The sequence below is a fragment of the Formica exsecta genome, unplaced genomic scaffold (genome assembly GCF_003651465.1).
Source record: "Formica exsecta isolate Colony F162 unplaced genomic scaffold, ASM365146v1 scaffold342, whole genome shotgun sequence".
Taxonomy (NCBI): domain Eukaryota; kingdom Metazoa; phylum Arthropoda; class Insecta; order Hymenoptera; family Formicidae; genus Formica; species Formica exsecta.
Genome location: NW_021850674.1, coordinates 167,998 through 182,627, shown reverse-complemented (window position 1 = coordinate 182,627; position 14,630 = coordinate 167,998). Strand labels below are relative to the sequence as shown.

General features: G+C 36.2%; 1 protein-coding gene across 7 annotated transcripts in view; it reads left to right on the top strand.

The window, feature by feature from the left end:
* The window catches only part of LOC115238492 (band 3 anion exchange protein), a 37,610-nt gene that overhangs the window by 10,578 nt on the left and 12,402 nt on the right, over positions 1-14,630 (top strand). For 4 of the 7 annotated variants that reach the window (XM_029812382.1, XM_029812385.1, XM_029812384.1 and 1 more), the window contains exon 2: positions 5,307-5,503. In XM_029812382.1, the coding sequence (XP_029668242.1) occupies positions 5,447-5,503 (57 nt within the window). In that variant the 5' untranslated portion in view covers positions 5,307-5,446. Of the gene's footprint in view, positions 1-5,303; positions 5,504-12,428; positions 12,562-14,630 lie in introns of those variants that run through there. The other 3 variants (XM_029812383.1, XM_029812381.1, XM_029812379.1) reach the window with 2 other exon arrangements.

Below are 14,630 nucleotides of genomic sequence, written 5' to 3'. Positions count from 1 at the left end.
GTAGAAACAGTGGGTTCCGCCCCCCTGCGGGGGGCTCCACTACCAAAAAACTAGACAAATAGGTTTGCGTGGAACCTCGCTTTGCGTGGAAAGTTGCAAACCCATGTGGAACCTCGCTTCGCGTGGAAAAGTGTATGCGTGGAAACAGAGGGTTCCACCCCTCTGTGGGGGCTCCACTACCAAAATACTAGACAAATAGGTTTGCGTGGAACCTCGCTTTGCGTGGAAAGTTGCAAACCCATGTGGAACCTCGCTTCGCGTGGAAAAGTGTATGCGTGGAAACAGTGGGTTCCGCCCCCCTGCGGGGGGCTCCACTACCGAGAAACTAGACAAATAGGTTTGCGTGGAACTTCGCTCTGCGTGGAAAGTTGCAAGCCCATGTGGGACCTCGCTTCGCGTGGAAAAGTGTATGCGTGGAAACAGTGGGTTCCGCCCCCCTGCGGGGGGCTCCACTACCGAGAAACTAGACAAATAGGTTTGCGTGGAACTTCGCTCTGCGTGGAAAGTTGCAAGCCCATGTGGGACCTCGCTTCGCGTGGAAAAGTGTATGCGTGGAAACAGTGGGTTCCGCCCCCCTGCGGGGGGCTCCACTACCGAGAAACTAGACAAATAGGTTTGCGTGGAACTTCGCTCTGCGTGGAAAGTTGCAAGCCCATGTGGGACCTCGCTTCGCGTGGAAAAGTGTATGCGTGGAAACAGTGGGTTCCGCCCCCCTGCGGGGGGCTCCACTACCGAAAAACTAGACAAATAGGTTTGCGTGGAACTTCGCTCTGCGTGGAAAGTTGCAAACCCATGTGGAACCTGGCTTCGCGTGAAAAAGTGTATGCGTGGAAACAATGGGTTCCGCCCCCCTGCGGGGGGCTCCACTACCGAAAAACTAGACAAATAGGTTTGCGTGGAACTTCGCTCTGCGTGGAAAGTTGCAAACCCATGTGGAACCTGGCTTCGCGTGAAAAAGTGTATGCGTGGAAACAGTGGGTTCCGCCCCCCTGCGGGGGGCTCCACTACCGAAAAACTAGACAAATAGGTTTGCGTGGAACTTCGCTCTGCGTGGAAAGTTGCAAACCCATGTGGAACCTGGCTTCGCGTGAAAAAGTGTATGCGTGGAAACAGTGGGTTCCGCCCCCCTGCGGGGGGCTCCACTACCGAAAAACTAGACAAATAGGTTTGCGTGGAACCTCGCTCTACGTGGAAAGTTGTAAACCCATGTGGAATCGTATATGTACTGCAAAGTACATGCTTAGATGGGAGAACAGATATAAGATTTAGATTCCATCGTTTTTGTTGAAAACTATCGTACGGTAAAAATTAATAGGACATAAAATGTTTTTCTCTGTAAGATCTAAAATTGTTATGGGTTTTTCATGATTTTCACTATGAAAATGAGAGATGCACCAATTTTCATTATGATATTCGTAATCAGTGCATCAAAATACGTAAGAATACTGAGTTTCAAAAAAATCAGAGGTGAGCACTTTTCGGAACTTCACCTGCCGTTTTTATTCTTTAACATCGATTTTCTCGAAAACTTTCAGTTTTACGCAAAAAATGTATAGAACATAAATGATGTATTTTTACAAGAACTACAACTTTTATTTGACACATTTTTTCTTACATCAATATTTATCGAAATAATATTTAAAAAAGTATATTTTTTCAGTTTTTTTGAGTTTTGACCTTGAAAATGACCTTGTCGCAAATTTTCATTATCATATTCGTAATCAGCGTTCAAAAATACAAAAAATAGTGTAGTTTCAAAAAAATCGGAGGGTTCACCTATTCGGAACTCCACCCTATGATTTTTCGACGTTTTGGAACATTCTAAACACATTGGCATAGAAAACTCGAAAAAAAATTTTGTTACGAAAACAAAGCTTCCTCTATGAGGAAGCAAAAATAACAGTCAATTAAAAAACTGACGGTTTCTATTAATACAATAGAACCAGATTCCAGAATCGATTTCTCTCAATGAAAAATATCGAGCGATTACAGAAATTACAAAAGAGATTAGGTCGAGAGGTTCTTTCTCTTTCTTCTTGCGCTTCTCATCTGCTCCCAGTATGGAATTTTCCACGGAAGGAGGTTTTACGAGGTCTGTTGACGGCTACAAAAGGAATGCGGCATCCATTTCTTTTTCTGGTCCATCTTACCCTACATCTTTAAGGCCATTTTACACTTTAATTTACACATAACAATTCTTATCTGACAATGAATACAATTTATTATAAAATATTATCTTCAGATATGAAGGGAAATAAAAGAGCAGCAATTTAAAAATATTATTTTTTGTAAACTAAGTCATGTAAAACGCACCACTAGACGGTTAGATCATAAAATCTTGATCGCAAAATCTGTTTTTTTTTTTTTTTTAAGTAAGTTTAAATAAATCTATATTATATAGGTTAATAGTAACAATGCAATTTTTAGATAATTGAAAAGCTTGCTCTATCTTTTCTTTTATATATGTTTATTTATTTATTTTATTGCCTTAGATTTTAAATGGATATATTATAGTTAAATAACGCATTTCTGTATGAGCGCTACCATTAATGGACACCATCGTACGCATTCGTATATGTGCCTACGAAGTGAGATATATATCAGAATTCTATGTAAAACCAGGTCGAAAACCTTCGCGATGGTCTTTCTCGTCTTTTATATAACCTTGTCCCACAAAGGCGACGCCAAATCGAGGGAAACGTAAGCACTCCTTTCTCTCACAAGAAGTCGTCTCGTTCATTCGCACGTGCAGGATCTCGAAAAATCCTGCCGACATCCGTCACGTCGCTTACCGGCCTCAATCATCGGAGATATTCCTCGAATATTGAAGAGGAAAAAACGCGTATATTCTTTAAAGAATGCACGACGGAAAATCGATGTTTATTTTGTCTTTTGATGTATTTGCACATGACAAAGCATGTATATGTATATGTAAGAACTCTTTCCTGCATTATTAATTTTAAGCCTAACGCACAAGTCGGCTACAATAAAAATAATATGTATCTCCAATTGTCGGGTAATAAAAATTAATTCAATGGGCTCGTAATGAAGCTTACTGCTCTATTATTTTGCATTCGATTTGTTTAATAAAAAATTCGATCGATCGCTAAACGACCTCCGGAAATATTATTCTTGCATTCGCTCGATAACTGCAATAATTTAATGTCAACGTCGCTGAAAATTTGATGAAGCATGTCTGCCAAGAATGTCGCGCATTTATATTTTGCATGTTTGCGGGTTCATATAATATCCGGCAAGCTTACGTCACACGGACAGTGCAATGTAAGAAAATTATTCTGACCGATTTTGTATATACAATGTATTTCGAATATATGTATTTTATGTTAGTTATGTATTAACGTCTCATCGAATATGACCGATTTCACTCGCACGATTTGCCGCTTGTATTGTGCCCTTCTATGAATGGCGGATAAAACCTAACGGGATAAGAGCGCGAGTGTGTGCGAAAACAGACGCCTCAAAATAAGAAAACTTGACGTAACGTCATAGCAGATGTTGCGTCTACAAAGGACCCATCTTTTCGTCGAACAAACAAAAACGATGACAAATGGAGAATCGGCCGGTTACCAGATCTCCTTATTATTATAACGTTGCAATACAGGTTTAAGGTGCTTTCACCCCGAATCGTACGGAAAATCGTGTATCTTTGAATGTAACTACCATTCCTTTAACACTTTACACAGAAATATAAAAATTTCAATAGGTGGAGAGGAAGATATATACATATGTGTATAAGATCGAGTAAATAATATTTATGAAGTCTAGTTTCATACATGAATATAACGTGTAATTATTTTTATATTGATAAGAAATGACGAATGTAATATCGCATTGTTGTGAAAACATCTTTAGATCCATATATCTATATATTCGCGTATTTCATATTTATGCAGTCTGTTGTGTAAATGAAACCGATCGTCAAGAGTTTTTAAGATCATTATGACATTCTTGGGAATGTAGGAGATATCCCGAAGTAAAGTAAACGATACATTACTAGTGTATTTGCGAAAATTGGCAATCTCAAGACATGGCAAAGTAAAAAAGTGTCAAAGTGCTAAACAATATAAGTATATATAGTGAATTGTAGATACAATGTATTGTATCTACAAATAATATGTGTATTGTAATACACAAAAGAGACAAATATTGTATGTCGAACGTTGATGTAACCGTCGTTATGTAATTGTACAGTAGAACAAAGATGAAAAATTACGTGTCAAGCCACGCGACAGACTAAATTATGTTGATTGCCAATCACACGAACACACATGTCTCAAGAAAGAAAAGTGTGCGTGCCGTTACATTTCATCTTGTTACAACGCGTAACCGAAGACAAGTAAGAGAAGACTTACTGCATTGACTCTATTCATGATTGTCACCGCATCGCGATAAATTAATAATTAATAACAGAAAACGAGGTAAGAGCTAACGAGGCATGTATAATGAATTATTCGTTCACGGCACAATCTTCGAATTTAATTTTTGAGAATATGTTAAGGTGTATTCGCATGTAACTATGATTTCGATTTTGAGCAAGTACAACGAAATCGAAATTGAAATATCGACATTTAGATTGCATTCAATTAAAAAAGTCGATGTGTTGATATTGGCTTCGTGCCTAAGATATTTCTAACAATAAGTGTAATGGTGGGTGTTAAAAGTGGTAGAGAGAAAAAAAGAGAATCCTCCATCAGTTATTCCCGACGAGACGTATTTATTGCGGCCGCAGCCGTACCGTATGAGAGCTCTTTGCGATTAGTCTGCGAACAAGTGTTCGCGACATCGGTATTATTAATATGATTTCCTCAAAAAGGTTCGTATCATATCCTTTTTATTCCAAAAAATCCCCCTCGTTTGATCCGCGATTTGTTCATAATTATGTACACTCATATAATTATGTAACTTTTATTAACTCTTAATATTCTATAGTATATAGTATTCTATATTTTTAGTATTTTATATATTTTTCCAATGCCTCTTTGTCGAAAATATTCAAGAATACCAAAATACCGAGATATTTAGAATCTATTAAGACACATATAAAACGCGTTTGGTCTGATTCTGTAAATGGACCGTTTCATTGAATTTCTCTGATAAACCTCACAACTTATAAATAGTTTTGTTTCGCTAAACAAACACATATACAGATACCTCGCGTGATTAAATCTTAGAATGTGTATATCCTATATGTTAATCTTCTAAATAAATATAACTGGTTTTATTCTTGTCAGAGCCATTCTATTGTACTGTATTAATCGCAATTGTGGTCATTTGTGTTTCAGCAGCCAGCAGAACGGAGCTGTCATCACAGCGACTACTCCACATGTGGACATCGCCATCCCGACTTAGGATCGGCCGGGCACCCAGGAAAAAGACACAGCCTTAAGCTGATAGCTGCGCCATCAGCTGCTGTGGCCGGTGAAGGATGGAGAACACCGATGGATCTAGGAGGAAGCTCTCTTTCCTCGGCTTCGGCAAACGGGTATTAATGATTTAACGTGATAACAACAATTAACATTAATATAATTAATATTTTAAAGATAAGTCGAATACGAGAAACGTTCATGCTTATATGTTAATTACGTTCAAGAATATCATCGACTGGTGTCGGATGATCTAATAGAGAGCGATATGTCGATAAATGATATTCCATATCGGGATCGGTATGCATTTGAATGCATACTGTAATAAATGTAATATCACATTACTCGACTGGTAATGACATAATATCTCGTATGTACAAACATCGCAGCTATCTTTGCGTTCTTTTTGCTTTTAACAATACATACAGAAAAAAAACCTACGGAAATGTCTTTGCTTTTTTTTTTAAATATTTGCTTTGGATATATTGTAGAGAGAATAGCTTAAAATAAAATAAAAGATACATATTTTTTATAAGATCGCCTTCACACACACACACACACATGTTTAAAGATTGAAAATTCTTTCAAAGATAATTCATATAAATGATTTTGAGCAAATATCATCGAAACTATGAGATATATAAAAAATATTTTAGATAAAATGTGTTTTATATAGGGCTTTTAATATACTCTTTATAACAGTGGATTTGGATTTTTTAAAAATGAGATATTTTTGAAAATATCTCTATCTTATACATTAGTAATTTTACTTTAAATTTTTAAATCTTACGCGCAACGTAATGTGTGTCACGTCTATATCGCGCTTTTATCACACGTAGTATTTGATAACAACTTATTTTATTTCACATTCATACAGTTGCATGCGTGCATAATATACAGTATATTAAATAATGCATGAATAATTTAAATATAAGAGGATAATTTTATATCTTTTTGGCGATATTATTTGAAAAAAAAAATATATATGGACATATTTTATATACAATATATTATATATATTTATATTTGATAAATAATATTAAGTACGAGAAAACTTTTATGTAAAAAATTGTTTTCTCTATATATTTCATGCTTTTGATAATGTTAACTTGAAATCACATATACACCGAGTTATTTAGACAGAAAAAAATACCTGAGAAAGCATATATAGTCGGTGTGAAGTTAACATCTCATATTTAAAAACCGGAAGTTTATTAAGTTTATTAAGAGTTCCGTTTGCATCCTGAACGCATTTATAATAAAAATACATAATTTTAATTTTGAACTACTCTTTATATATATAATGTATTCAAAGTTTATTAGTATAAAAAAAATCTATATATTTTCTTGTATCAGAATTCTTCATATCAAATAACATGCTACAGGTTTTTCTCATCAAGAGTATTCGCTTAAATACGTACTATATTTTTCTAAGCATTTATGCGAATATTTATTATAATTGTTATATTATATCGCTATTGTACAGGGTGAGTTTTTTAACTTGAAACTGTAAAATATCTCGGAAAGTAAGCTTTATCGAAAAAAATGTTTCAAACAAAAGTTGTAGGGTTTGGAGGGGGCCACATGATAAAAATATGGATTTGACCTTGAGTGACCTTTTCAAGGTGAGATCAATGTGATCGACGTTTTCTTAAATGGAACCCCCCTTTTTTTATTACATATTCTTGTAGCTTATCTCGAGAGCTTTTCAAAACACTATAATAAAGTATTACGGTAAGATTCGAAAACTGAATATTTTAAAGTACTTAATGGAAAAATACTTTATTATAGTGTTTTGGAAAGCTCTCGAGATAAGCTACAAGAATATGCAATAAAAAAGGGGGTTTCCATTTAAAAAAACGTCGATCACATTGACTTCACCTTGAAAAGGTCATTCAAGATCAAATCCATATTTTTATCATGTGGCCCCCTCCGAACCCTACAACTTTTGTTTGAAACATTTTTTTCGATAAAGCTTACTTTCCGAGATATTTTACAGTTTCAAGTTAAAATACTCACCCTGTATATTGGAGATAATCTTTTTTTATAATGATCGTGAATAAGAAAGCGGCTTGCTTTTGTGCTTTATAACTTTTATTATCTTAATTGATCTGGGGGAAGAAGGATTAAAAAGTGGCTGTAATGCGAAACTTCAAAACGATGGTTTATCCAACATCTCAAAGTGAGTCATTGACTTTTACACTTCCGACACAATCATTGTGAGTTTTATCGCGATCATGATAGATTGTGAAACATAATAAATCTCTCTTCCATGATCTGTACCAAGGAATATATAAACATTTCTACGAAGAAAAGAAATTATATAGTAGGTACGCGCGGAATTGTTCTACGAGTAAAGTTTTATTAAATATAAATATATTATAGTATACATAACTATTAATCTTTTCGTGTCATTGACATTGGTCGGTAAAATTTAGCATTTTGGCATATGACGTACAGTGGCACAAATGGAATATTTTTATAATATTAAAAGAGATTTAGCTGTGTCTTCTCTCTCTTCTAATTAACTTTTAGTTTTTCAATGAGTTTCATTTTAATAACATTAAAAATCGATTGCTACAAAATCATCAAACGATGGTAGAAGATTTTATCCAATCGTACAGGTCCGATACTTTCTATCAGTGCTCGCTAAAAAGGTGGCATTAGTTTTCTTCTAGTGTGCTATTGGTTCATCTATAAAAAATGAGAGAGGAAAATACCGAGGAAAGATATGCAATAAATATAGTCTTCATTCATCCTTGTCGATTAAATAAACAAATTCAGTCGCATATATACTACCTTTCACACGTGCTATCATTCTAATCGAACGTAAGCATATGAGGTAATGAGGTTCCGTTAATGTGAATCATAATGAGATCTTCATGTCAAACACATTCTTGCATGTAGAACGAGTTGTATATACGAGGGAATGGAGACCCCTGTTAGGAAATGGCGTGTGGATTATCACTTCATCGCGATTGTCTCCTAACTCTGACATAGATTCGTAAAAGCGGGACGACCTCGAGCGGGACTGATTAGCCTGATTGTTGACGGTCGCAGGTCAATAACCATTTCATATCATATATGCGCGCGATACAAGCAAAGATGCGAGACTCGCGCGGCCGGCACGTGATTTCGATCGGGAGAAAAGTTGCCAGGAACTCGCCGTAATCGCATACTTCCACATTGCTCACGCTATATATTTGCTATACTATACTTGCTTACAATGTGGAGAGCGTGAATTTTCAGAGTAGAATGACATTCGATTGATCAATCAGAATAAAAGAAACAAAATTTCCTTTGTTCTGATTGGCCAATCAAGCGCTTCTCTACTCCAAAAAATAAATTTTGAATTAAAATTGGGTTTTAGTGGATTTTGCGTTCCAAAATTTATTCCTAGGAATAGAGTAGCGTTCCGTTGACTAATCAGACTGAAAGAAATAAAAATTTCTTTGTCCTGTTTGGTCAATTAAATGCTACTTTATCCCAAAGAAATTAATTTTGGAACACAATCCAGGCGCATCGAATAATCGAATATCGTCAACGATTTCGATCGGGAGAAAAGTTGCCAGGAACTCGCCGTAATCGCATACTTCCACATTGCTCACGCTATATATTTGCTATACTATACTTGCTTACAATGTGGAGAGCGTGAATTTTCAGGGTAGAATGACATTCGATTGATCAATCAGAATAAAAGAAACAAAATTTCCTTTGTTCTGATTGGCCAATCAAGCGCTTCTCTACTCCAAAAAATAAATTTGAATTAAAATTGGGTTTTAGTGGATTTTGCGTTCCAAAATTTATTCCTAGGAATAGAGTAGCATTCCGTTGACTAATCAGACTGAAAGAAATAAAAATTTCTTTATCCTGTTTGGTCAATTAAATGTTCCTCAGGATATCCTACATGTATGTCCTGGATGCCCTTTGGACGTCCTAAGGACATCCTTGTGCTGTCTGGGACGTATAATAATTTTGAGAAAGATGTATTTTTCAAAGCTTTTTAGGAAAATTATCCTATCGAATGAAAATTTTCCTCTATCATATTTATTTCATCATTCTCTTTCTTCTTCCTCCTTTCTCGCGTACCATAGTCCGAGAGCAAGCCAAATTCCTGGGACAAATTCCTGGAATAAATTCGTTAATACTCTTATGTTTCATTCTCATGTTGCATTGCATGAGTTTAAGGTATTAACAAGTTTGCCGACGTCCCGTTCAGGGTAGCGCTTACGCAAGGTCGGAAGCCGCAAATTCGATTATCAAGAATGGCGTCAATCGTATCCGTGCTATCATGTACAGCTGATTGTCGCCGGCGTTGTCAGTGCACAGGTGGGCCGCTTATGTCGGAGCATGTTGCGCGGTCGATCCGCGCGAGAAAAATCACTTCTATGTTTACGACAAAGGTAGGATATATCTGTTCCGTAATGATGTTAGATTCGTCATCGTAGGATGCGCTCCTGTTCACTTCTTTGCCGTTTTAACGCGACGAGAAAGATTAGATCCGTTCTATTAGATTCTTACGCAACGATTGGACAAGATATTTACTTATCGATTCACTTTAAGAGCTGGATATTTTCGAGACTCTTTAAGCTGTTCAAGTATAATTCGTCGGAACATATTTTTTGCAGATGGAAAATTCTTTCGACTAACAATTTTTTTGAGACTTTATTATCATTTATTATATTTTGAATATAAGAAAAATCATTCAGTTGCAAATATGCAGACCGCACAGTTGCTGCTCTGCTACTTTTATATTGTGAATGTTGGTTTAACAATGGAAAGAGAATAATGACAGGGGAAAAAAATGTCGAACAATTTAAGTTCTGTGCTTTTCCTTCATTCATTTTTATTTATGTTTGATCATTTTTTCCTCTCCCTCTCTCCCCCTCTCTCTCTCTCTCTCTCTCTCCTTTCTTCCTGTACTCGTCTTCTAACCAGGTTTAAGGTCGAATGTTCATGTAACTCGTCGCTAAGTGAAATCGTGCTATGAGATTAAAAGAAATCGCCCGTTCAAAGTATGAGTTCGAATATCTTTCGCGGAATCTAAACACTACTTTTTCGTGTATATCTTCTATATTTTTCTTATATTTTTTTTTTTAAATATTTAGTAAGAACATTGTTAAAAATATTAGTGCGAAAAAACGTCGATTGTTATCTCAATTATTCTTCTTTGCGTTGAGATTTAATTGCAGGATTCCTAGGAAACTTAATCGCGTGTACCATTGGCTATCTCGCTAATTGCGGAAATAATTCGCGAGAAACTATTATCGATAGAAAACGAATCTTATCCTTTGTCATTGACCGACAAAGTACTAAACGCTTCATCAATTCTTCTGTCGGAAGAAAAAGGTCACCGCGAGCATATTGGGAGATAAATCGGGAAACGATTCAAGGTCGATCGGTGCAAATAGCGAGAAGCACACGTCGAGCGGGAAAATTTGGTCGATGGACCAGCACGTTGTCGCTCTTTTCCTCTCGCGCGATCACAGCCGCATCATAAGTATAATAATGTTGATGCTAATAGAAATGGAAAGATTGACGATCGGTCTCTTTTTTTTATCCAAAGATTCGCTCTAGATTTCCTAGATTGGCACTTTTTTGTCATTTAGATGGAAGTACAAGATATATATTTAGGACGAAAGAGAGAGGTATATATTTATTTAGGACAAAAAGTATATATATATATTAGATATTTGATGGAAAACTGTTCCTTATATGCTATTTCTTTTCTTCCTCGTGTGCGCTTTTTTCTCTTCAATGATCGATAACATCTTTATGACCTAGGCCGGGGTTGACCCGGTCAATGCAATTCCTGTCCCCTCATCGCTCCCTACCACCTACCGTTTACTATTCAGCACCGTCAGCTGAGCTTTCCCACCTGCGGTTGTGGAGATCCCCCTCCCCTCCACCGTGAGCTTTCTCCTCCTTCGAACTGTTTTACTCGAGTCTTTTTATTCCGGATTTCACGGCCGATTGACACTTGTTGCATCTCCCAGTCTCCGTCAATCATTTGCCTGGGCATAGCTTTCCGGTGATATATTATTCCAAATGTGCCAAGGGATTGGCAGTTGTACCTTTCTTCTTTAAGGAAGATCACAAATCATCATAACTCTTTGCTATACATATACGAAAATATATCGACCATTCATCAGTTGCAACTTTCTAATTGATTTCAGTGCGTTAATTGAGTTACAGTGATATATATAATCAATGGCATAATTAGCAAAATATGTGATTGATTGTACGATAAATTGCATTCCGTCTCTCTCTTTCTTTTTTTCTCTTTCTCGGTCCTTCTTTGGAACTATTATAGATTAAAAGATTTGTAAAAAATCTGATAGAAAAACAAATTCAACAGTTTTAATATGCGAAGTGTACCTTTTTCCTACCATGTATACGTATTTTTAAATTCCTTTGAAATATCTTGGAAACTTATCCATTCTTTATCCATCTCCCCATCCTCCATCCATCTTCCATTCTCCATTCATCTTCCCTCATTTAAATATATTTTCTTCTTGTTAGTCTACTTGGGAGAATCTTTATATCTTATCTCATGCTACAAGCACGAGAAAATTAGTTTCTTTTACTCATTATTTCTTTATACAGATATTCTTTAAGATGTAACAAAACTGGATTATCTTTTTCTTCTTCATATAGATGAATATCTATTTATCCCTTTTGTCTAATATAATAATATACAGTGTCTTCGAAAGAGTCATCATCATTCCAGATAAAAATACACTAATCCTGCACGATATTTAATTCAAGCGATCGGTTAAGATACACTCGGTGTTATACGGTCGTTGGCCAGGAAATTGAAAATCTCGAATAGAAATCCCGATAATACGCAATTGAGGGGAGGAGTGGGGGGAGGGAGGAGAATAAAAGGAATGAAGGGGTTACTCTTCGAGCGCGTATGGGGTTAATATCGATCGGTGTGCGCGCGCCATCCCTCCCTCGGTTCATGCGTTTCCCCACCAGCCTTTTTCCCCTCTTTCTCTCATCCCGGTATTCCCGGTGGCACCACCCTCCGCCCTTAGTTCGAGTTCCTCCAGTACTGAGCGCCAACCGGCCGGGTTGTCACTCTGCCCGGGATGCCATGCCCGAGGTCGCCGCCGGTTCCTCCAGGAAATCGTTTCTGGAGCGGGCGCGGAGCTCTCTGCGGACAACGCACCAGGTGAACAAATTTCGTGGCCATTTCGTCCCGTTCACGAGATATTGTCCCGTCATTCTAATCGCGGCTTGCGCGATCGACAATTTTCCGGGGAGGCAAGATCTCTGTGCTCCTCTTGTACCTCTTATTTTTGAAATATCTGTTTATGATTTAGGTTACTTAATGAAGCATAAGAAATCTGTGCTACGTCACGCGAACTGTAAAAAGTCTGTGGAAGTTGTTAACATTCTCGCGCTTGTGATCAGATCGCCTCTTAGCTAATCTTTAGCAGAAAGACGTACGCTAATCCGTACCTGTGAAAAAAAAACGATCTTCGCCGTAAAAGAACCGTAGACTCGCGAAAAAAGAGACACTTTTTGATACAACTAGTTGATTAGCGGCGCGCCATCCCGCGTTACTCCAGTCTAGATTATATAGATTCGTACTACGCTAGAAAGTTGTGTAACGCAAGGAAAGAAAAGTACGACTGTATACACTTTTTTTTCGGCGATACTTGCGAGGTATCGTGAAATAAATCGGTAAATGTAGGTATATCTTTCTCGATGTCAGAAATGTCAGATCGCCGTGTCGAGTTCTGTTCTTTCCTTTTGTCGGGCATTTGTAGTCCCGACACGCAAATATTTTCCGTACGTCAAAACGATGTAAAAAAGATAAAAAAAGAAAAAGACGAAAAAGATAAAAGAGGTAGGGCCGAGGTGTAGCCTGTTGCAATATCGACGGTCAGATGCTACATTCGACAGACGTGTGCAGAGTGCCGACTTATCTCCGGCACATTGATCTTCCGTTCAAACAGCGTGAAATACAAACGTTATTCGCGTTTCCTTGTAAAAAAAAAGAGAAATAGTTAATATATATATATATATATATATATATATATATATCCTTGTAACATTTTTATAAGCGAGATATAATGAAAATTATTCTTTCATCTAAAATATATCGTCATGTAATGCACAATAATGCACAAGAGATATAATCACCAACATCATTTTACTTCTCTTCCATTTTTAATTTTATAATAAAATTGTTATCAAGAACGTTGCGAACTAGATCTTGCATGAATAAAATTTTTTTTTGTTATTACGACGATATTTGACATATAATACTTTTTTAATATTATATTTTTTCTTTTTTATTGTAAAAAAAGTGAACTTATTTTATTACTTTATCCACGCTGAATTGCGGAAATTATATTGAAAGAAAGTCTGCTCTTAAATTTCCAACGTAATCTCGTTGCAAAAATAAAGCACTAGTTGATGAAACCGCGTGATGAAACGCGGCTATATTCTTAGTTTAGTTTTACCTTAGCCAGTTTAGTTTTACCAAGTTCTTGGACGCCGACAATTCGCAAGAGAGAACTTGGCCAAATAACTCTCGTGTCGTCCGTTTTGATAGTCGTGCCTTATGACGTGCCAAATTAATTCGATACTGTTTCGAGATTTGTTAGTGCAACAGAGAAGATTGTTATATATATATTTTTTCTCATTTTTCTTTTAATATTAAGGGGGCATATCCGTTCAAAAAATGAGTACATTTTCTAGATTTTTTTGCAGCGCAACCATTTGATATAAATTTCTAATTTTTTTACGATATTAATACAATATTATTAACTTAAATAAAAATTTTCAGTTTAAAAAGACATTTTTTTTTAGAGTTATTGGAATATTTTTAAAAAGTTTTTATCAAATCGTTGCGCTGCAAAAAAATCTAGAAAATGTACTCATTTTTCGTAAGGTTCAAATGGATATGCCCCCTTAAAACAATTGATGGAAAAAAATTGTTTTTTCATTCAAAGCTGAAATTTGTATCGAGCATCGGCTTAATTTCTTACGGTAAAACAATTCTACAAATCAAAAAGTCTGTGGAAGTTGTTGCAATCCGTAGACTCAAGATGAAGAGTTTCAAATCTGTGAGATCCAAATTCTCCCTGCTAGGATCTTTAGAAATTAGAGGAATTAATGGAGAGAAATATTTGAAGTTGGTCGCTAAAATCGCAGGTTTTAAAATATCTCTCGAATGGTAATTTTATCTTTGAAAAAAGAAAGAGAAATTGTTAATATATATATATATAT